This window comes from Cynocephalus volans, chromosome 1 (assembly GCF_027409185.1).
Source record: "Cynocephalus volans isolate mCynVol1 chromosome 1, mCynVol1.pri, whole genome shotgun sequence".
Lineage (NCBI taxonomy): Eukaryota > Metazoa > Chordata > Mammalia > Dermoptera > Cynocephalidae > Cynocephalus > Cynocephalus volans.
In genome coordinates, this window is record NC_084460.1 from 213,877,740 (window position 1) to 213,903,476 (window position 25,737).

Genomic DNA, 25,737 nt, shown 5'->3' on the forward strand with positions numbered 1-25,737 from the left:
AGTGGACTGAATTATGTCCTCCCAAAACTCACTGAAGCTTGAATTGTGTCCCTCAAGTTTTATGTATTAGAATCTTAGCCCCCACTGTGACTGTTATGAAGGTGGGAAATCCTATTACAGTAATTGAAAGGTGGAGCCTTAAATAGGTGATTGGATTGTAGGACCATGCCATAGTGAATGGATTAAAAATGGTGGTCAGGGGCGTGTTTCTGAGGGCTTTAAAAGAAGAGGAAGGTCTGTCTCTCTGCTCTCTCTGCTTCCACCATCTTGCAATGTGAGATCCCTGGGTCACTGTCACCACCACCAGATGGACTTTGGACTTCCCAGCCTTAGAAACTGTAAGCAATAAATTGTGTTTTTCTTTATAAGTTCCGTGTATTTTGTTATAAGCAACACAGAATGGACTAATACACTGCCTGGTCCACCACAGCAATGAGTACTCCACCTTTTAAAAAGAAGTTTTGTTTTATTCTATTTTTTGGGATAGGAAGTGTGCAACTCATCTGTGGGAGATAGAAATCCTAAGAAATACACTGCACAGTGAAAGGAGAGTAGAGGTACATTGGTCAGGACTACAAGGGAACGTGGAAGTCTTAAGGAAAAGGAGGCCTATGTACTTCCTTAAAAAGAAATATTGACAGCAAACAGGAACACAAGCAGTGTATTCTGGGAGAAATGTTAGCTATGGAGGTAATCATTTATAAACACGTAGATGCTTCCACATGGAAGAACAAAAAACCATTTTAATAAAAATGGACGTTTGAATAGTGTTGCTGCTATGCATAGATGACAGCCTAAGTAGTTTCCCTACAGCACAGAATAATTCACCTTAAGATGTGTGCACCTTTAAGTTTCTATTAATGAACATTTCTCACAAAAATAAATTTGAGCATGAGATATTTGAAGGTTTCATAGTTAGAAGAAAAATAACTCTTGTGGTAAGCAAAATACAGTGAAAAAAATTGTCAATTAGAAACAAACAACGAATGATAAAGAAATGGAGCAATCACTACTAAAACTCGAAAAAATATGCCTCAGAGACCAGAAATCACTTTCCGTCAAAAATAAAATACCAAATATATCCATACAGTTAGAATCCACATTATATTTCCAGTCTAACTAATTCTAGCCTCTTTCTATTGCTACTGAGTGACATGGATCACTTTTCTCTCTTTTTTTCTTTTCAGTTTTGCTCTTTCTTTTCTTATATATCTGCCTCAATAAGTTATAAATGGCTAAACTATTTGCTTATAATTCAGGTGTTTTTCTTAACAGATTATTTCTAGCTGAAACTGTTCTTGTCACATATTATTGAATTCCAAATGCCCCCCTGAGACATAACCATGAAAGTAATTTCTTTCCTATCCTCATCAACACTTCAGATAGTTAATAGCTGCAGGCACATGTGATAAAAGAAGTTGCTGAAGAAGGGAACTTGAAGTGAATTTGGCATAGAGTCATGGATGGTACTAAACACATGGATGAAGCTATTTACTTAAAATTTTTCTTGTCGGCCTGATTTGGCTATATTTTCAAAATTGACACATACTATGCTGTAGACTTCTATTTTCACTAGCTGAGAAACAGAATGATTACAGACTTTTGCATGTTATGCATTTTTAAATATCACCAAGTTAAACTTAGATTTTGATTTTGTGCCCAGGACCAAGTGGAAAAATCTCCATCTTCAATATTCCTATTATCTTTTAGTCACAGGGCCACATACTGTATTTCTTCCATGAGTAAAACTCCCACTTGGAATTCCAAGCATTGAATAACCAGCAGAGAATTCATATCATATGTAACTCAGTAGGCCTTCATATCCGAATCAGATATTTCTTCTTAGCAGTTAAAACTCTTAAAATCATAGTTCAGAATGAAGCCAACATTTAATGCATCCAACAAATATTTATTAAACACCTACTTCTATTACTAGTCTGACAAGAGTGACTACCACTTTACATAGTTCTTTTACTGCTTTAAATTGCTTTTACAAACCTCATCTAACTGCTACAGTGAAATTGCCCACTACCTTGAAGAGCTTAGGGTCCCATAAAGTAGATTAAATCAATTGCCAGAAAACCTGGATTTTAAAGTCCTTGTCTATAATGGTACAGGCTACTGAAGTACTTTAGATAATTCTGGTGAACTGATGGCTGATCTTGGATAAAAGATTCTATACATCTGTACAAATGTACATTTATCTTTCATTTTATTGTATCCTTTTTTATTACAATATAATAATTTTTGAAAATTAAGGAAGCACAATGAAAAACAGCATTTGAAAAAGTTTCAGCTATATGAATGACATACCTTAAAGCATGTCATATTTAAAATATGGCCTACTTTAACAAATATGTTACCTATTTATAACACAAGGCAGATATGGTGCACAGGCCATGGTTTGCCAATCCCTGTACTAAAGCAATAGTTCTGAAAGTTTGGCTGGAGAACATTAATGGTTGAAGAAGTCTCTAGAATGGTCTTCATAACTTGGAAAAATAGAACTGCTGAATTTGAAGGAACCTCGGTAGCTTATCGACTTACCCTCTAAACATGATTCAATTTCTCTTCATACTTTTAACATTTATTTTACAATGTGGTGGTCTCTATACTTCTTTTTGATTTCAAGAATTTTTAAAATTTTGTAACAGCTTGTACTGGTTGATGTCTCTTCAAGATATTTATTTTCCTTAATCTTGGAAAGTTTCTTGTCAGGAGAAGATAGGAGTAGACAGGATAACAAGTAAAAGGTAATAAATAAATAAATAAGCTAAAGGCAGTTTCTCTAATATAGCTAATATTTACAGACCTTACAAATTAATATTAGCCAGCAATTAAGCAAATGCCACAGTTTCAAACACAAGAGGGAAGAGACTGCCTAGCTATAGGACTTGACCATTTAAAACTTGAGCACTTTGATTCTGGTGAAATGGATTGGAGACTCTAACTTCTCCCCTTGTAAATATTTGTCCTTCGTATCCCCATCATAAGAATATAATTGAGTATTTTTTACTTCATGTAGTGTTTAAATTTTTGTATGATGCAGAATTTAAAGTTTTCCATTCTAATTTTTAAAAGCCATATTTCAAACTGCATTACATTAACTGTGTCTCACTTAAAACAAGAAAACTATTATGTATCTTAACTTGGATCTGTTTCTTTTTCATAGCCACTCAATTGTTTGTGACTTTCTTTGGAAATGACTTGTTAATCTTACCCCAGTCCCAGTTATATGCCTTCACTTAACAATGAACATTGACTACTGGATTTTTATCTTACCCTTTTATAAGATATATATTTCAAGGGGTTTTTTTCATATAGCATAAAACAGTAAATCATTCATTAATCATTATTAAATCCATTCTTCTTTTCCTTCTTATTGAATTCAAAAGGCAAATCAGCTAGTCTTTTTTTTCTTTTTTTTTCTTTTTTGGCATGCATCAGCAAAACTATGTTATTATGAGGTATTCTTAAATAATATATCTTCATAAAACAATATAGGTGGAGGTTTAAAGAGAAATAGGGGAAAAATTGGAACCATCTGTATATCCAAAGGTTTTGCTAACGGTTGTCATGTACATGTTTCAAAAATAACATTATATAGCTTTCTAAGGAGATGGTAAAAGGCAAAGCTATTAAAGAGTTTAAAAACAAGACAGCTCTGGAAAGAAGCAATTGACCAAAAAAAAATCATTTTAAGATGTAGATTTAGAAGGAGAGTGGAGATTCACACTTCTGTGGTCAGTAGGGATTAAACATATCTCAGAGACGACCTGCTTGGCCCTAGAAATGGAAATACAGCCTTGTTCCAGAGAGGATGTCTCCCTGGGAAACCTACTTGGACAGGTTTTTGGTTTGGGTTTTTGGCAGGGATGAGAGGGAAAAACACCCTCTACTGACTTGCTCTGAAAGCCACCTGATGAACTGGGGAGGAGTAGAGATTTCATGAAAGAAAAAACATGAATACATGCTTTAAAGAATAAGAGGGGAAATGGGGGAAAAAGAGAGAGAAGACGGAAGGCAAGAAGGAAGGAGACATGCCAAACTCCCTCACACATAAATGTTACATATGAGAAACAATATTATTGGAAACTCATATAGACAGATATTTAAGTACTAATACATAAATTAGAAATCAGTTATAGTAGTGTTATCCACCCAATACAAGCATTTTTCTGGCTTTTCTTCTTGTCATATCGCCAGCAAATAACCACACAGGCAGTGTGTAGGTCTCTTCCTAAATGAGATTACTGAAGGTGAATCAATAATTTTTAATCCTAAACCAAATAGGAATGCCCTAATTTTGCCTGTTTCAGTATAATGTTGCCCAGCATGATAGACTATTTATTTAAACAGGTGTATCAATCTCAGAGTTCTATACATATAGTTTACCTTTGAAGTCAACTGAAAACAGAATATTCCTTATTGATTTTGCCTGCTCAGCTGCTGTATGTAGTCAGTGGGACTCACATGGATGTAAATAGAATGAATCAACTCCTTGCTGGCCCTGGGCCTCCTTGAGTCATGTGAAGTAGATTTCTGATGCCTTTATGTTCAGGCACAGCCGGGAAGACAAGAGTGCTACTGTCTTCTGCTGGTGCACAGAGTTACCTCAGGCTATGCAGGAAAAATGCTTTTTTCTTATTTTTAGACCTGAATCAGTCTATGCTACTAAATGTATTCTTGTGAATACAGATAGCACTTTGTTGTCGTGCTCATGGGAAGGCAATGGAATAACCTGTTTGGATGCAGCTGCAGGCCACCTGTAGAGAAAGTCAAATTAGGGAGAGACCCCACTGTTCTTTGCATTAATGCTTTTTGTATTGTTGTTTGACTTTTCCCCCTCTGTCTATGTATCTTTTTCAACTAGGGAGATCGGGAGCACAGTTTAAGGCCTTCTGTCCCTTTAAGGCATCTAATGATTGAAAGTACTCTAAGATTTGAAAGGCTGTAAAAACTCCCCCGTTACCAATGAATGATGGCAATACAAAGAATCTTAAAGCTGTTGAAGTTGAAGTAGACTTCTTACAGCTTTAGTTTGTTTGGTGAACTTCCAGTGGTAGCTCTCATAAGGTACTGTTCAAATATTCCCACCTACGTGTGCTGCTTCTCCTTGTAAAGATTTATCATGTTCTCAGTGGAAAAGTCGTCATCCATATAAGCAGTCAACTCTCCTGCAGATTAAAAAAAGAAAAAAGAAATTCTAAAAGAAATAGAATAAACTCCTCTCCTTCCTTTCTTCATCTACCAGTTTGAAGCTTTAAGAAAGAAGCCCATAAATGAAATATCTGCATTAGCCATAAATATTAAAGGAGGGAAATGCTCAAATAAAACTTGTTTCTGGAAAGCTTAATTTTGGCTGAATTTCAAAAACCATTTCCTGACAATGAGATCCATTAGACTACAAAATAATCTCTCAAAGTAGTGGTTGCATTGCTTATAAGATTAAACGTTTAGGATTAGATTGAAGACAGCAACAGATATCAGGCTCAAATGCAGAATGTTATTCCAGCAGTTGGTGGGAACAACTCTATTGAGCCTAGTTGTTTCTCTTGTTTTTGTTCCTTTAATTGGAAATTCAGATTAGAATGTAGTATTGGAGTTTTCCAATATCCTTCATCGTGGACCTTTGCAGACTGTTTCAGGTAACTGGGATTGAATTGTTATGTGCCCACCTGGTTAGGTGTGTGTATATGTACATGGTACTTCCGGCATCTGAAGTAGGAGAGTCGTCACAGTTACTCTAAATCCATTTAGAGGATTCTCTCTACCTCAGCTTTCCAGTGTCTATCAAGCTCCTGCGTGATCTCTGAATTTATATATACAAAATGTCCTTTCAGAGAAAGTATTACATCAAGATAGCTACTGGAGGCTCCCTAATAAATCCTTCTTCTAGATGAATATTCAGTACTTTAATCCTGATGACTATGATTAAATTCATTTGATACATGTAGGTTATATACTCTTACTGCAATTAAATGATATATAATAGAATTTGCTGCAACTAAATAGTGATATTCAGACAACTTTAACTCTTAAATACATGGCATGTGTCCTGAAATCTCTATTTTGTTATTTTTCCTAAATGTTCTACTCTCTTAAGCTCTATTCTCATCAAAAAAAAAAAAGATTGGAGTAATAATGTTGCCTTATATATCGTAGTTTTGTAGTTGTATAGCTTGTTTCCACCTATATATCCTTTAATAGGTGCTCACAGCAACTCTGTAACCGAGGCTAAGACATTAAGTAACAGAGCCAAGACTTGAAGGAAGGAGTTCTAATTCTGAGCTCCTTCTTGAATTGTCCACCCTTGCAACATAGCTGAACTCTCCATGATCTTGAGCTAATGGTTATGCCAAGGTATTCTGCCATAAAGCAGATTCAAGGCATCTAAAATAAAGAAATTTTGACTTCCAGAATAAGTACATGGAACTGATGGGCCACAGGGAGCCAACTGAGACTTACCGTAAAAGCATTCACCTGTATCTTTCAAATAACCATTTTGAATTTGAAATAGTTTTATGCTATTTTCATCCCTAGATGCCTTCTTCATAGTTCAACATAGATACAGTTTACCAGTTAAAATAGAAAGCTAATTGCTATGGTTTGAATGTCCCTGCCAAAAATCATGTTGAAATTTAATTACCATTGTAGCAGCATTAAGAGGTGGGGCCTTTAAGATGTGATTCGGTCATTGGAGTACCACTGTCATGAATGGGTTAATGCCATTATTGTGGAAGTGAGCCAGTTATCTTAGGAGTGGGTTTCTGATTAAAAAAAAAAAAAAAGCAGAAGTTCAGCCCCACTGTCTCTCTGTCCCATGCACTCACTTCCGCCTTCTATCTTCAGCTACAGAACGACCCTCGCCAAATGCCAGCACCTTGCCCTTGGACTTCCCAGCCTCCAAAACCATGAGCCAAGTACATTTCTGTTCTTTATAAATTACCCAGTCTGTGGAATTCTGTTATAGCAGCAGAATACAGATGAAGGCACTCATTTAAATAGCAGCAATGATGCTGTAATGGCCCAACAAAAGAGTATTTTGTTCCAAACCCTGGTTCAATTCTTCACTGTCCTATTTGTAATGCTTGTGTAGTTATTTCACTGAACCTCCATTTATTGTCCTCTAAAATGTAGAGAATAGCAACTAATAAATTTTTCTCAAATTGACCTGATTATTAAATGAGATATTGAACATGAAAATGTTTTGTTATCTCTGATGCACTATATGAACTAATTTATTATTATATTTTGCTTCAATTTGTTTAGCAGTTTAGTAAAAATAATTTCTTATATTATCCAGGTATTTACCTGTTAAATACCCCAGTTTGATCTCTATGTGCACTCAGCCCATATCAGAGTAGTTAAAAGTGAAATGGAAAAGACATTAATAATTTATAGCAATCCTTATTTGAACTACTGTATATGGACAACCTCTATTTTTAGTCAGCTTATATATGAGACCTCCACATCCAAACTTAAAGTCTACTTTGTAAAGAAGTCTTCAATGCCAGAAATTCTATATTGTTTTGATGTAAGCAAAAGGTGTACACTTTCCACAGAGTCAAGTCTAAAACTTGGACCATTGCAACCTCTAACCACGTGTGTGAGACACAAAAGGACCTGTGATCTCACTGACCTCAATCATGTGCCATTATTAATTCCACTTGTCCCTTTTGAATGGGTGTGATCCTGGCCAAACATAGTGGATGGGAATGTCAAATTATATTTGGAAAGACATTACAGATGAAAATACTAAATTATATTAGTTTTGACATAATGCAACAGAATTAGAACAATACACATAATTCAAATCTATATAAGCCATCAACATGGAGGATTCCTTAAAATTACTTTCTACTCCCCAATGAAATGTCAGTTGTTTTTAGTTTTAATTTTTGCAAAATTTAGAACACTGTTTTCTTACATATCATAAACAATTACTGCAGATACATTTCAGTTACACTGTGCTAACTTGGGAAGAGAATTACCACCCGTATTCTACTATGTTTCAGGTGGGGCAGAGTCTGAAAAGACAAGTCAAAGAGAGACTAGAAAGGCTTACTTAGCAGAAAACTCCAGATCTCACTTCTTTCATTACCCTATTTCATCATACTTATCTTTACACTTAGAACATTTGCCAGAGAAACTTTTCTTCCTAGAGCAATAACCCTGATAATTCAGAACACAGAGATGTCTTACGATTTTGCAAACATCTATGCATTATCAAAAGCCCTCTGAATTATTAGTCATTTAAATATGAGCTATCTATTTTTTTCTGTTTGCTTTTTCCTTTTAATTGCTCCCATTTCCTGTCCCGACCTTAATGTTTCAGAGAAAAGAAGGCATCCCACAACACAAAGAGAGAGAGAGATCTTTCATTTGTGAACTGCAAAGCTTCAGAGGTCCTAATTTGGCCAGTGTGTTTGCTACAAAGCCTTGGAATGTTGTTTTGCAGTTTTAGAAGTGATCATACTCTGCTTCCCAGAATTTTTTATGCCTGGGGGATGCCACAAGAACAAGGGCAGCCTTGTTAACAAGTTGCAATCTCTCAAAAACAAGATAGGATTTGGATATAAATCATCATTTCAGCTCACAAAGCTATGTTCTCCACCCCACTGAAGGACTTCATTTACATCTAAAATGGTTAATACTGATCTCCACCAGAGCTCCTAAGTGGAGGAATGCAGCTGCCATGTGCTTAGTGACTCTGGGGTTAGGGAAGAATGACATCACCAAATTTAAGCATATTATCGTGCTGACATAGAGGCACCTTGTTTTCTCTTCTGTGGATAGAGCAAGGATTGTGTTCTGTGTCTTGTTTTTTTCCTCCCAAAGAATACCTTTTCCCCCCTCCCTTTTTAGCAGCTGCAATATGAAGGGTCAAAAATGTCACTTCAACTAATGATGAATGATGCTTGACCTCTGGTTGGGTTACTCTGAATTTTATGCAATTCAAAATTAATATGAAAGATTCCAACTCAAAGGACTTTGACTGTTATGAATTGCTTCAAAGATGGATTTGTGTACAGCAGTCAGTAGCTTTAGGATTTGCTGTGGTTGTCATTGTCCTTGGTGGGGGTAGGGTTGTGCTCTATAGGCAAGGTAAAAGACAGTGTGCTAACATTTTTATGTGTTTTCTCCTGTGAGATTAATATCTTTTCATACCAGAAATATTGTCAGTAAGCAGAACCAGTTTGTGAAAAAAACATTCTCAAAAGGGCAACTGGCCCACATGTCTTTGTTGTTTTTATTTGAATATAATTAATTATGTAAAGCAATAGTTACTGGAAGATTAACAATTAGTAGATTCTGTCAAGTAGTCACACGGAAATTACTGACTAATTGAACGACTGGTCCTCTATTGTGTCAGAAAGCAGCTCTGAGTGTCATTCTTTTTATCTTCTTACTTTGTTGTTTTCACAGATCCCCTTTTTTCTAAGATGTATGTTTCACAGCAGACTAATAAATAAATAACCCTGGTTGTAATTTCATAACATGCAAAAGGGTTTGAAATAAAAACACCTGTTTTAATTAGCATTACGGTTTGTTCACTTTTTAAAAAAGTGATAATCTTGATGCAGTTAGCTGACATTTTTAAAGCTTTGAATTTCCATCTGTATCTTATATTATGATGTTTCGGGATTGTCATGAGTTAATTATGTTAACTTGGGAAGCATTGCTTGCATTTAGAATGAAAAACTTCAGCTTGAATAGACAGAAAAGCAGATGCTATCTTTCTTGTCAATTGCTTTGTTGTGGGCTGCCTTGCAACTTTTCATGTATTTCTGGATCTAAAGGGAAGTGTAAATCTCTATTTATTTTAAGTTTAACATAAACTATACAAATTTAGTATTCTTCTGTTTTGGCTGTACGTGTCTTGTGTATCTTTACATGTGTAGCTTTCCTGCCCCCAAATTTAGAAATCCACAGTCAAATTATCTCTCCTTTAATTTTTAATTTGTTTTGTTGTGCCTAGGCATTATGGAGATTAGCACGTAATAAAATTTAAGAATAGGACAACTCTACTTACTTGATCCTCTCTCCAGTTAATTTTTCTACCACCTTTTTGTTTTTTGTACATCAACCTTTTAAATAGTACAAAAATACATGCAGCATCTGGGCACAACAAGGCATGTTAAGAATGGAGTAGGCACTCTAAATAGGAATTTCCATGCTTTTGTGAGTTTAATGTTCCTTTAACATAGAGAGCAGCTGTGTTTATGTCAATAATTACACATTGAAATAAATGCATGTACATGTGTTTCTTTATGGGATTAAGGGTGTTCGGGATGGCCTTACACAAAGATTTTCGTCCCTCCCATACCCACCAAGAAAGTTTCTACAAAATTCAAAAGCAAGTTACATGGTTTTGAGATTCTGAAATATTTCTCTGGGCAATTTAACTTCTAGGTTTCAAGTGATAGAATATTGGACTGATATGCGTATAGTTTTCTGTTTGCCTCCCTAAATCTATTCTGCACTCTTCACTACCCTGTTCAGTATCCAGGATCTGGCATGTGTGCACTACATCACCAAGGCCCCCTTGCCAAAAGGCTTCCAACTAGATTGGGCCAGTGGGAGGTATCTGCAGGAGAGCAGAGGGCAGAAAAAGACATGGCAAGAATTCCATGGTTGTTAGTGCTTAATCCCCAAATTAGTGCCTTAAGCAATAAGTGCTCCTGTTCAAAGGAAAGTGAGATCAAGAAAAAGTAGATTACTCTAGGTAGGATTCCTGGGATGTGAAGGTTTCCTTTGGGCTTTAGTGAATTAGTAGGATGGGATAGAAGGAGGTAGGTGGATATGATAGTTTAGGTGAAGAATTAGCAAGAACCAAAGTATGGAAGTTATAAAACATGAATAGTGATCACAACAGTTCAACAGAAGCAGAATCTGAGTGAGGTAGAATTTGAAGATTAAATTACAGGTTTGGCCATGAAGTAGAGCCTTGAATGATGGAATTAGAAAATTTAGTCTTTAAGATATGTGACAAAGGTGTGTTCAGTATATAAAAATACAGTCTGTAAATATATGTAGTGTGAAGGTTTATCCAAGTGCCTTGTCACACATTCAAATCAACGTATGGTTATTCCACCACTTAAAAATATCTCTATTCATTAAAGGAAATATAACCTAGATTTTCAGAAAATTAAAATATAGTATTCCTAAGATTATATTATGCCATTAACCAAGATTCATAGTTTAGTACTGCCTTCCTAAACATTTTGGACTAAGGAAGAGAGTTTTAAATCTGATGAGTTATCTATACTTGACCAACCAAGTTTCCATTTTGATTGCAAACTATCACCTTGTTTATTTAGACACAACCATTGAACCTAGGAAAAACTAAATAATCTATGTGTTTCATTCCTCTCAACTTTAGGTGTGTTTTGCCCCGTAAAATTTACACTATAGTAATTGTTATTAATTAGGAACACATCAAAGAGCTTTGGTTGGCAGTGGGCTGTGTTCTTCAGCACAGACGACCTGAATGACAGACAGAGTGTGACTTGTTCAATGTACTTAAGACTAATGCTACTTCTCTAGAGACAAGACTGTAGTGGGATGTACCTTGTCAAACAAGCTGATTTGTTTAGATGCTGATCATTGGAAATAATAGTTTAATTCCGGAATCCATGGTGTTTGTTAGATACTTATTTTATATTGTGGTCTGGAGCTGTTTGCTTATAAACCTCATGTAAAAATAATTTTGTTCTCACTTCCAGGATATAAATTTGAATAACACTTTTTCTCCTCTTGATTTACATGTTTCTGTATGACTATTTTCCTCCCTTACTGATTTAGGTAGTTTTGCAAAATAGTTTGTGAGTGAGACAGATCCATGTTAGAAACTTAACTGTGACACTAACTTCCTCTGTGACTTTGAGCAAGTTACTTAATTTCTCTGGTCCTTAGATGCTCACTTATAAACTGTGTGAATAACAACTATCTTGCTTGGTCTCTATGGAAGTTAAATAAGTTCATGTTTGTAAAGTGCTGAGCATAGTGACTGGCACATGATAAGTGCTGAGTAAATAGTTTTTGTTGTGGTGATGGTGGTGGTTGTTATTCTTGTTATTATTATTCGGCTTTCACTTCTATGCTAATAATTCTCAAATTCATCTGTCCAATCTTTATCCCTTTAGTAAGCTCCCTACTCAAATTTTCAAATGTCTGCTGGACATCACTACATGAAAGTGGAAGTTACATCCCCAAACCAAACTCATTATCCTGACATCTTCTTGCCAAAAACAAATCGAATAAATTAAAAAGCCTAGCTAATCTTTCTCAAGTATCCTGTACAACTACATCAGCACATCAACATCCTTCTAGCTACAAACAATAGAGTTTTACTCGATCCTCTCTTGCCTTTGCCACCCCTACACTCATTAGAGTATCAGGCCTCATGTACTCAGCCTCTTCTTTGCATTTCTACAAACCTACTTATTTCTGCCCTTCATGGTGTCTTGCTGGACCATTGCCATAGCCTCCTAACTAATTTACATGTTCCTACCTTCACTCCTCCCAAATGCATCATTCTATTTCTGACACACTTATCTCCATAAAATATAGTCTGGATAATACTATTCTTCCACTCAAACATTTGATAGTTCTCTCATATCTAAGGGAGAACATTTAATCTCTTAGGATGGCAGTGAAGGCTTTTCACTGACTTCCAAGCTAAGTTCACATGACAGTTCATAACCCACCTTTGCACTAGCCATAAAAAGGCCTCTTGCCAATGATCAAACTTTGATCCATTTCATATATCTTTGCTACAACAGTGGTTCTCAGACCTTAACATGCATCAGAATCACCTGCAGGACTTATTAAATCACAGACTGCCAACTGCACCCCAGAGATTCTGATTCAGTAGGTCTGAGGTAGATTGATAATTTGTATTTCAAACAATGTCCTATGCGATGCTGATATGGCTGGGACCACATTTAATAAAATAACACTGGCCTAGAACATCCTTTCTCACCCATCTCAGTCAATCAAAATCCTATGCATTTCTTACTGCCATTGCCTAGGAGAAGTTTCATCTGTCACCCCAGTCAGAATGAACCATCCCACACTGTGCCAGCAGAGTGATTAAGGTTTCACGTGGAGTCAAATTGCCTGGACTCCGCCCCTAAATACCTGAGTGAACTTGAACAAATTGCTTAATTTCTGGATCTGTTTCCCTATCAGTAAAACTGAACTAATACGAGTACCTACAGCATGTGTTGATGTGAAGATAAAACGAATTCCTGCATGTAAAGCACTCAGAACAATGCCTGAGAAGTGCTCAACTATTATGTTTTCTAGCAGTTTATACCTTTAATATAATGCTCCACTTAGCCATATAATGATATTTGGAATTTGCTGACCTAATTCCTTTTCTAGATGTTAAGTTCCTTGAAAGCAGAGACCACATGTTTGTGAATCCCCAGAAACATAGCCCCAGGCTTAACACTTTATAGAATCCAGTAAAAAAAAAAATTGTTTTTAATTGTAACTAAATTGAGATTGAGAAAAGATTGTAAAGGAATCTTAAGTGAGTAAAAACTTCTAAACAATAAACAAGCTATCCATTTCTTTTTCTTCATCATAAAGATGAATAAAAATTAGGTCAATTATTAATAATACATTGGAAGTAGTTTTGCATTTTCCTTTGAATTTTCAAAACTCTATAATTAAAATGACTTCAAATTGGAAGATTGTAAAGAAGAAATTAATCTTATTGGTAAGTAAAAAAGCAAATCCCATGGTTGATGGTAGATATGACCTGTTAGCAATAGTTACACTTTTATACTTTCTTTTCTCATAATCAGCATGTGGAGACCATATAATCCAATTAATTGTAATTCCCTTTTGTAGAGTCAGTAAAGTAGTGCATGATACTAAAACACGATTGAAGTCTTATCTCTGGTCAGATAATCCAAATGGATTCTCATTTTCAGACTACCAGCAGGTCTTCATAAACTTCAGGAAAATAGAATATTTTGACTTCCCTTAACTTATAATAAATGTGTTACACAATATTTGGTCTCTGAACTCTAATCCTTTGTACGTACTAATCATCAGTTTTCTAGCTTCTTCCTCTGCTGTGTAATGGTTTCATAAATACACCTGAGTGTCTCTGATTTCCCGACTTCCTTTCAAAGAACTTTTTCCACAATGAATATACAGTACTTTAACATATCAGAGCCTTTCAACTGAGCTCCTTGTTCATTGTATCTCTTTGGACACTCCATCGCTCTTCTCTACACTCACTCTGACCTATTCTATGCCCTACTGCCAGAGAACCTTTCTAGAATGTCCCTCCCCTGCTTAGAGTCACCCAGACTGTTTCAGTTGTAAGGACATCCGTGCTCTACCCTCTGCCTTCTTTTCTAGCTTCAGTGCCCTGAGATATAGAAACTACACTTCTGTGCTCTCCAACAACTTGTGGCTTCCCAAATGCCTCATTTTCTCCGGTCCTTGGTTGGCATGACTGTTACTTCTTCTTGAATGGTTCTTCGTACACCTCTTCACTCCCTCTCTCCCAGCCCCCACCCCACCCTTATTCACCTGACTGCTCATCATTTAAGATAATTATTATGTGATATCTCATCTGGGAAGCCACCTCTGACCATCACCCTGGTGAAGCTAGATGCTAATCTTCTACGTTCCCATAGCAATCTACACAAAGTAACATTTACCGTGCTCTATTGTAATTTTTTCTATTTGTCTGAATCTTCTATATATTGAAAGATCTTTGAACATAGAAACTAGATCTTTATTTTATTTATTTTATTTACCCAAGGAGCTACAACATGGCTAGCACAAAATTTAAGACTAATAAATATGTGATAAATGAATGAATAAGTGAATAAATGAACCACTTATGTTTTCAGTATTGGCTACGTGTTTTGAAAGAGAAAGATGAAGAATGAGAACACAAAAATTATGTTGTGTGTGTACATATATCTGTGTCATCATCTTTATATTATGAAATAGCCTCTACTTTCAAAGAAGGCTAAAATTTGATAGGTGATGCAGATATATTCATAACTAGTGAGAGAGAGTGCGTTAGGCACCAGGCTCTAGGCTAAGCACTTGGGATGCAAAGATAAATAAGAACAAATTCCTTTGAGAGAGAGATACAGGAGAGACCCTTTGGTTAAATCACTATAGTTAAATTAATTAGGTGTGCCCCAGGAGTGATGGGATTATCAGGCTAGGATTAGAAATTTAGTAAGCAAGATGTGAAATTAAACCGAATGTTGGCAAGAGTCAAGGTTAGCAGCGTAGATATCTGAGTGGCATCATGAGCCATAGGCAGAGACCCAGGAGTGCCACAGGTTTGTTTAGGCTGCAAGAGAAAATTATCACAATAGTGTTATTCTGTGATTTCAAGAAGAAACTGATGCATAGAAATCTGGCTATCCTGCCTAACTTTATGCAAGTGGTTGTAAAATTCATAAAGCTCCCAATTTGTTCCATGTTCCTTTGCAGAGCTCTGGCTATTCTTGTGATGTGAAGTAGAAAATTTACTTAACTACTCTTGTGAATCAAACTAATCAAGATAATTTAGGTAAAAAGGTTATTGTCCTCAATAATTGCTAGAAATCTTCTCTTCATTTTGGTTGTCTTTAATTGACAACTAACAGATGTCTTATCTGTGGATAAAATGGTTTCAAGGAATGAAAGTAGCAACGTCTTAATCTACAAATTTTGTTTACCTTTTACTTCTATTTTCCTAAAGGAATATTTCTAGACAGAAGACTTATAAGATAGCAAAAAGCCAAGTTCCTATCCTGCTCAATTTTGCCATTTCTAACCCTACATATAGCAACAATATAGTAAGGGGAATGATAGACAGAAATTAGATTCTGAAAACATTTTCCAAAGTCTGGTTGACAAAGAATATAATGTCCAAATAAATATTTTAATATTGATATAAAAAGCCTGTACAAGATCTTTTTCATATATTACCTCTCTTAGTTCTCACACAAAATTGGAAGTTCCCATTTGACAAGTTCTCATTTGGTGAGTAAGGACACCAGAATGTTAAGTCACTTCTATATATGTACATGTACGTACAGTAGACTTGTTTTCTGTATATGGGCATTTGCAGTGCTTAGTTGTATTTATTTCCTAGGTATCATTATGACATATGTTTTGGCCTGGGCCTCCACTTGATATTTATAAACATAATACATCTTGGAGGGAACAAATAGCAATGGTGTTGAAATTTAGAAGCAATACGAAGGAAGCTTTCAAAAATGACTTTGTTGAAATTTAGTCCTACAGATTCTCTCCCCTTTGTAGTATGTAATGTATGAAATCATCCATGGAATTCAAGCAAATTCAGAATCTATTTGGAGAAGATGGTCAAATAAAATGAACCATTGTGCATCGTGTCTGTATAGCACAAAAAGCCTTTGACTGAGTGGAAATAAGAGCAGTGTTGGAAGCTTTGAGTAAAGAAAGGAACTAAAGAAATATATATTGGTACCATGAAGTACATCAATTTTTTTATGATCCTAACGTTAAGAAAAGTCAATTCATTTTTGTTGTTGTTGTTGTTGTTGTTAGAATCTAAACAGGACTACCTCTTTTCAGATGCCTACATAAAATACCTAGAAGCCCGGAGAGAAGCATAATGTCAATAACATCATTTTATAAGGTAGCATTATGCATGGAGTTATGATGATGGGAAGATGGTTTATGGTATGCCATTATAAATTAGAAATGCACAAAGCAATGACACATTTGTTATATTTTCCATTTTCCATCTGTGGTGTATGGTTCACAAGTTTCAGTTGTACCTATTTATTATGCTATTATTTACATTCAAATGAAATCTGAAGAGAAATAAGAAGATATTCTCATTCCTGACTCACTTCCTGTACTGGATGTAGTAGAAGACTGCTCCACCTCCTTCAAAAAGAGCAACTAAGGTTATTTCATACTAGCCTGTGACATTATTTGCATGCCTTGGGCTTCTCATGATTTCCAAAGATAAACCCACAGCATGAAGTATGTAGGAAGCAAGCCAATGTGGCGTGCCAAAATGTCCCATCAGCCATTAAGAAACAAAAGCTTCTTTTTTTATGTTTTACTATCTTAAAATAATTCTGGTTATTTCCTCACTTCCTTCCTCTTTTCTACTTCAAGGAGGTCCCACAAAACCAGGTGACAGAATCACCCATTCCATGTACAGGTCCAACTATCTTCTCCTCAAACATCAGACTCTTGATAGCTTCCTGGGGTTACTGTGATAGATTGTGAGGAATAAATCTCTTTGGTTTTGAAGTACCAAGTTTCATATTTAAAACCACTTTCATCTTTTCTCTTTGATAGATACCATGGCCATAAACAGTAGATTTGGGTTGTGTTGAGTTTTTCCTGAGAAGGTTTTAAATGTTCTCTAATACTTTGGTTACAGCAACAATAAAATATTTTTACTCTAGAAGTAGCAGTTGGAAAAAAATGAGACAGCAAATGGCTGTTATGGTTTTATTATTTGTCTGGAGACCACACTAGAGAGTATCCTGTATGTTTATAGAGCAAATCAGTTGAAATAGTTAGTTTGAGCCTGAATAGGCAAGCAATTTTTAAACTAATTCCATCTTTAAATTGGAATATAGGTAATTAATTTTATTCAACTGGAATCACATAACAGCTATCTCTGTTTGTACACTGTATTTTGCATTTGTGGCATAGCCCTTATGTTTAGGAAATGTTTAAACATGATCTATGAAGATTGTTATAACAAAGTACCACAGACTGGGTGGCTTAAACAACAGAAATTTGTTTCCTCACAGTTCTGGAGGCTACAAATCTGAGATCAAGGTATCAGCAAGTTGATTTCTTTTAGAGCCTCTCTCCTTGGCTTGTAGATAGCCAGTTTCCTCCAGTGTCTTCACACGGTCTTCCCCGTGTGTGTCTTAATCTCTTATTATGAAAGAACATCAGTTGTATTGGATTGGGACCCATATGACCTTATTTTACCTTAATTACATTTTTAGAGACCCAATCTCTAAATACAGTCACATTCTGAGGTACTGGGGGTTAAGACTTCAACATACGAATTTGGGGATGGGAGGGGACTTGCACAGTCATAACATACAGTTTGGGAATGATATGTATGTTCTTTGAGTTTGTCCCTGCTTGTCATCAAGGTCAATAGACTATTATTCTAGGGGATAGAAATAATATGTAAAATGTCTAGAGCTTTATCTGTATTCACTTTAGTACTATTTCTGGGCACCTAGTGAAGCCCTCTCCTTTGAGGAATATAAAACAGCCTCAACAGCTGTAGCTTTAAAAAGCACATAGCACAGTAGCTGGTATGTAGTCTCCATTCAATCTATGTTTGTTTAATAAAAATTAAGTGAACAAAAAATTAACTGGCCAATTGGTCTAGTTTTCTAAAATAATGCCCTCAGTGAAGTCTCAAGTTACAGCCAAGGTGTCATAGGAAAGGGGCTTTAGCTAGTGTGACATACAAAGATGCTGCTTTGGGCACAGGGTTTACGTCACTGTGTTTGAGGATTTGGAACCTCTCTAATCCACCAGAAATCAGACTGAACTGTCACTTTAAGTAGCCAGCATAAGGAAAGGTTGAGCTAGTCGAATGATTCAACCAACTTCCTTTTGATCCACTCTATAAACACTAAACTAAAAATCAGCTCCATCCTTACAAATAAATAGTGTCGTTTTATCCACTTTAATATCTAATCTTCCAGTTTGATTTTATAGCTACACATATTATTATTTTGGGGATCAATAGTCCCTCTGGCATCTCTTTCATTCATGACATGACTTTCATGTACCCAGCAGGCCTTTCAGATAAGGGTTCCAAATGGACATCTTCTTAGGAAGCAGATGCCACAGCCTTTATGAGAGTTCACAATGTAAGAGGTTCTTGTCACGATTTTAATGAAATCAGAGCTATTCTCTCCGTTTCCTGGGAAAGCTGTGGTGTCTTTTCCTTTTTTTTTTTTTTTTAATCACAACAGTAAAATAAAAGTTGGAAAGAAGCTTTAAAAGTGCCTTGAAAAACATTACAATGTAAAAAAAAGCACTTGTTTTTCAGTACGCAAAGGAGAATTACCTTTTTACTCTCATCTTACTATTTTATTCTGGATTTTTCAAGTGCAGCCACATTTCAACCAACGCTAGGTTACAACTGTTTGAGTCTAGGTAAAATTTGACCTAATATTACAACTTTTGGTTATGCCAATTTATAGAGCAATATATAATACAAGAGGAAAGTGGTGGTTAAACTATTATTGATATTCAAATGCTCCTTTTTCCCTGGAAACTACCATTGACCTACTATGTCTATCAAAGGTCTGTCTCTCAGTTCTTTTTAAGAAAAGTTGATTCTAATACTTCTAGCTATTGTCAAATTTTCCTTTCAAATGTAACTTTTTAAGCTTGCTATAAATAAGTTTTTACTTAAAAAATAAATAAATAAAACTCACTAAAGACCCTTTAAGAAAGGGCATTTCAAGACAGCCTTGTTTGGATACAACATCTAGGTATATTTTTGTGATCTCATAAAAGTCAAACAGTATTTGGATTCTGGAGCATGACCCACCTTCAATTCTATTTATATGCTTTAAGACAAAAGCCATAACCCAAATAAATGTAAGATAGCCTAATTAGTGGGCCAGGAGAAACCAGCACAGATTATGAGTTTAGGATTGTGAGATACCTTGCTTCAATCAGACTTCTTCCAAGAATTGCACTCCAGCATGTAAAGTTTTTGTTGATCCCATATGACAAATGACATCACACTGAGATAAATCGTCTAAAACAACCAAGGTGGTTTCCAATATTTGCTCAGCATTTGCATTGCCTTAGTCTCTTATATGTCTCGCCTTTTTGGCCCTTATTCACCTTCCCCATCGTAGTGGTATCTTGGATATGTTTGTTTCTTTATGCTTTCCAAAGGTTTTTCAGATATGTTTTTCCATTTGATACCAACAATTATCCTTCTAACCATCCTCATTTCACAAATAAAAAAAAAGAAATGAATAGAATACAATGAATTTGTGATAAACGCAGGCCTGGAATGAGTGTTTTGCACAATCTCTTCCACTCATATTTCCTCTTCACCCCGTCACCATATAACAATTTGCTCTATCTCTGCCCCTTTCCTAATGCAGTTTCTTTTTATTACCCATTTGTTTTATATCTGTTTATGTAACATTTGCGCCTTCTATGAATGAGTAATTACCTAAGATCAGAGTCAGTTTACAGGTAAAAGCATAGCCTCAGGTAAGACATTTGGGTATAAAATGTAAAAATCACTATCTTTGAAGTAACAGTCAATCTACTACCACTTGCAGTTACTGTTTATTTGCCTTTTCCCTTTCTGCTTCTTCCAGCCAAGATTAAGTCTGAACATAGTGCTTCTGAATATAGTAGGGACTTACTGGATCCTTATCCTGTTTTCATCACTTGTCAGCAATGGGAAAGTTATTTAATCTATGCATGCCTCATTTTCCCTATCTGTAAAATGGATATAGTAATATCAATAGCATCTACCTCATTATTTTTCAGAAAAAAGTTAAATTAGATAATCAATGTAAAGTACATAGCATAGTCCATGGTATAATGTAAGCACTAAATAATTGGTGCTTATTGGGATTTTTTGGCAAAGTATCTTGAATGTAGTCATATGAATTTCCTTCTGTAAAAGGTTTTCACTTGGTCAATAATAATTACCAACTCTTAAGTTCATATTAAGGAAACCTCAGCATGTGGGTATCTAATTTTCTAGTTCCCTGCCCACCTAAAGTAAACTTCATAAATCAATATCTGTTGAGTAACTTCTATGGATTCAAATTTATTACAAATGTATTTGCAATGATACCTGTTAACACCAGGACAGGATTACTGGTTGGCTTCATGAGGAGGTGTATTTTATGGCCGTAATTGTAAGTTTAGATAAATCACAGTGGCCTTGAAAAATTATGCCTAAACATCCTTTATAAAGGATCTTAACCTTGGTTGGTTATTAAAAATTTGCTATAAAAATTAGATATTATATTCCAAAAGACTCTTTCCAACTACCTGACATACTGTTTATTTAAGCTACTTGTTGAAGGGCTACCTATTATTTTTTCCTTTAAATAAGACTGCATAGGTATCTATAGTAGAAATATTGGTTTAAGTGACACAAGTTGATACTGATATCTTATAGCATCTAAGTGAGCATAATCAAATGGTATTCACTGATTGGTTAATTTTCTTTTAAATATATTGAAATATTCCATGATCACATTCACTTGAATTAACTCTTATTTATGTGGAGGTGACTAATATCAGTGGTGTTTTCCTTTGGTTAAACAATGATTTGTCTTCATTGTTGTTGTTTTCTTGCTGAAGACAAAAATTATTCTCTTTTTTACCTGCTGAACACTTTCCTTTAGCGATCTCAAACCTGTGCCCCAATATGGCATTTTGTGTTGGACTGATAAATTTTTGGTAGAGATAGTTGTGTGTGTGTGTGTGTGTGTGTGTGTGTGTGTGTGTGTGTGTGTGTGTGTGTATTTAGGTTTCCATTTAAAGTTCAGTGCCAAAACTACAGTACTTATACATTTTCTAAATGTGTTTTAAGCAATAAGTTGTACAACATTTTTAGAACATGTGTTAAGCTATTTCTCTAAGAATGAAGCTCTTAACAAAACATAAGCACTCTGCATGAGATCTTAGCAGCAAAGTGCTTAAAAGATAAAGTAAGAATTGGTACCATGGGAAGAACACCAGCTGTAGAGCGCACAGGTCCATTATGAGAAGTATGGTAGTGGGTAGGGAGAAAATGATTTAATCAGGAGTAAAACCAATTTTATTATAAGGGCACGCAGGGGGTGTGGCACCATAGTGAGAGGGACATTTCAAAATATCTGACAGATTTCAACAATGTGAAAACCCCGTTCTTTAAAGTGACAGTAAACCCCATCAGGTCTCCCTTTTTGATGCTATTGTTAACAGTTGACTGTTTAAAGCTGGCCTGCTAAGATGCTGTCGGCTTATTTCAATAGCGTGTAGCCAAATAAAAGACTAATTGTTGAAATACAATCAATCAAAAATGATTGCAGGGCAGAAGGAAGGTCTCCTCTGCTGATTTTGTTGTGGATCATATTATTGTGTTATGATTGAGGTAGGAATGAAGACTGAAAGGGAAGAAGAAAATAATCCATCTGAAATAAACAGATCCACCTTCATTCTTTCTCTTTACAAACATACTATTGAGCAGGAACGTCACTTACTACCTCTGGAAATAATAGCCCGTGTAGGAAAAAAGAATCCAATAAAGATCTGGGCTAATATTTTTAAAAGGACATGAACACTATTAGCAAAACATCCCATGCCGAGGATCCCTACAGTGACAATTCTCAGCTTTTCTTACATTTCTGGTGCAAAATGCTCCTCTGTGTTCATACAACTGTCACTGAGAAGGCGTGTGAGTGTAAGCACAAGACATCAGTAACGGAACAATATTACAGGTGACCAAATACCTGTTCAGTTCTTGCCAGGATCCTCTGCTTTACAGTTAACCCTCAGATTGCCTAAAATGATTAGCTTTAGTTTTCATTAAGCCCAGAATCCAAAATCTTTTCCATGATGCATGTTTAGAAAGACAAATCCTGTGGATCAACAGCAACGCCTTTGTGCCTTGCTGACTTTTAATTGTATGTAAAGATGCCACTTTCAGACACTAATGCATCCACTTCTTGGGTAAGAATGATTCCAAACTTTCATATTGAGGGCAAAAAGGAAGAAAATAATTGCCCAGCACACTTAATTTCCACTAAAACCTTCATTTTGGCATTTATTTTCTTGAATATTCCAATGTCTCAACTCACTCAAGCCTCCTAAGCAAACATTTCTGTTGTTTCTGAAAAGAGCTGGTGAGCACTTGTGGTTTGTCTTTAGCGTGTTATCATTTTTGACAGCTTTGCATAGCCTATGTAGGCCAACAGGGGTCTGTCTAATATTGTTGCTGGGCACATTTTCCTCACTGAAATGAAAACTAAAAAAAAAAAAAAAGATATTTTTAAGCAGTAAGAAGGAATTAATATCCTTTCTCACTCAGTATTCTATTCCTTGCTGACTTTATATTCAGGCAAAAAAAGGAAAAAAGTGTTACCCATTATTCCCTTGTACATAGCAAGGCTAACACATGTAAAGCAATAACTCATTTTCTATTGCCATGTTTAGCATATGTCTCCTGTTGGCTCAGCAAGGCCTTTAGGCCGGTCCCTCGAGCCGGCCATCATTGGCAACTCTTAGCCCCTCGGCCTCAAAACCAAATAGCTTTGAATCATGTTGAGCTGTGATGCTAATTTTCATACTGATGCATTATGGGAATAAACGTATCTGACACACTGAGTCAATGGCACTGTCTCTTTGTGTCTCTTGTTTTTTTTGTAAGCTGCATTCCTACAGATGGTATTCCATTGAAAATGTTCCCTTCCTACGGAAAAAAAGGGGAAGGAAAAAAAACATGCACAGCACCAAACCTCTAGGTGCAGAAGGCTGTTAACGGTTGCTGATGATAGTAGGCAAACATTAACATAATAATTAGTGTCTTGTAATTGTTTCATTAAAACCAGTTGTTCCATTTCTCCTCGTGTTTTCCCAGAAGAGAAGCTGAATTTGGACGACAGCCAGTGGGAGGACATCCACGTTGTCACCGGAGCACTGAAGATGTTTTTCCGGGAGCTGCCTGAGCCGCTCTTTCCTTACAGTTTCTTTGAGCTGTTTGTGGAGGCGATCAGTAAGTACCTCCGAGAAGGAGCAGCTGGTGGAATAACCCGGCATCGTGGAATGTCAAGTAAATAATAAGAATGATGGTAATAATAATCATGGAGAACAGATAATATCCCCAATGCTCCATATCTTCCATTTTAGTTTTTGTGTTTTTGATGGTTTATTTCTGGCCCTGCAATATTATCTGAGTTTTTTAAAAAAATTAAGGAAAGAAAAAAGAAAAAAGAAGATGGCATTCTATTTGGGATGGCAATTTTTAACTAAGCCTCCTCAAGTGAAAATAGCTTTTCATGAATCTGCTTTAAAGGGGTTACCTTTCACACCCCTTTGTACTTTCAGAATTGCCATGAGTTTGAGTACAAAGGGGTCTTGAAAAGGAAACTAGGTAAATTCAATATTACGTTGCATTAAATATGTGTTAAATCATTGACTGAGGCATCACTTACTCTTGGCTCACTCACCCCTCACCCACCAACACTAGTAAATAGTCGGCTACAATTTGCTTATGAGCAGTGTAAGTATCAAACCAAGTAATGGCAAATTTCTTCTCTAACTAGTGACTTTCTGGGGGTGTGAGTTATATTGCTCATATGAAGCTTCTTTTTCTATTACTTTCTTATTCATAAAGCACACATACTTAAGTAAAAATAAGTGAATGAATGAATGAATGAAAATCTTTTCCATGTGCAATGGAACTTCTGCTATTGATCCATGAAGAAGCAACTACTATTGCATATCTTAATTTAATATCTTAGGGTACACTTACCATAACTGTGACAGCTTGGGAAAAGTTTCTTGGCAAGCAAGCTGATTTGAGGAGGAAAAAGAAAGAAAGAAAAAAGAAAGGTAAAATTAAAAAGCTTGCAAGCCTGGCAGGAGCTTAATTAAAGTCCCAAGGAGAAAAATCTTCAAAAAAAAAAATGTTCTACTTAGGAGGTATGATCTTGGACGGCTATGTGTGCTGTGTTTCCATTAGTGGGAATGGGTATTTGGGGGGCCCATGTTGGAGAACAGCCCCTGTATATGACCTTTTATTCTGTTTTTTATTCACAAAAGTCTTCACACTTGTTGAAAGCTCTGGCAAAATGATATCAAGAGGAATAAAGAAGAGATTTTTCTCCTAAGTCTTTCTCTTGTTGCCAGCTCACAGTTTCAGATTTTGTCGGTGGTGTTATTGTTGTTGCTGTTGCTGTTGTTTTATGTAGTAATAGTACTCTAACTATGGATTTTGAGTTGAGGCTGGAGTTCTTATCCCTTGTCATGACTTTTCACTTCATGAGCTCTCCACTTCTCAAAAAGAGCAATATTTTATAGTTCCCGGGATCTCATAAGCTCAATTAAAAAGGAGGAATAAAAGAAAAATAAACAAGCATGCACTTCCACAACAGTTTATTCTGATGTTCTGTCTTGGAATATGTAAGCATGGCAAACCCTCCCAGTGCTGGGACAGCATGCTGGCAGGAAATTGGAAGGACTTACATGTGGGTACTATCTCTGATTGTGTATGTTTAAAGAAGTCATACAGATTTTGCATCATATCTCCATACATTCAAGTGAGAATTATCTCATTTGGAAACACACTTGCATGTGTGCTGCTTTGGGGGCTATGACACAGGATACCCATCATTTAAGCTTCCTTTAGTTCACCTGATTCAAAAGATATTAGACAAGCCATTCCCTTAGCTTAAGAGATATGGAAAGCAGGCCCTCAGAACCCATGTGAGGATGTATCCTTTGAATTTCTATAAAAAATGGGACCATCCCTGGAATATCCTAGACTTAAGTCTAAATTGGATAGAATTTCGAAAATACAGAAGTGATCAGAACTGAACAAGGCAGAGTTGAGTCAGGCAGAATGCTATTGAGACTGATGGCTGTAGCAAGAGTTTCAGCCAATCCCTATGAAAATGAGTTATGGTGAGAATGAATGAGATAGTGTTTAAGAAAGTCCTTCAAAAATACAAATGCAAA

The 25,737-nt window shown here is 35.8% G+C and overlaps 1 protein-coding gene across 1 annotated transcript in view; it reads left to right on the forward strand.

Moving 5' to 3' along the window:
• The window catches only part of ARHGAP15 (Rho GTPase activating protein 15), a 563,492-nt gene that overhangs the window by 409,927 nt on the left and 127,828 nt on the right, over positions 1–25,737 (forward strand). Inside the window, exon 11 of the mRNA XM_063076301.1 lies at positions 23,639–23,773. Within this exon, the coding sequence (XP_062932371.1) occupies positions 23,639–23,773 (135 nt within the window). The remainder of the gene's footprint in view (positions 1–23,638; positions 23,774–25,737) is intronic.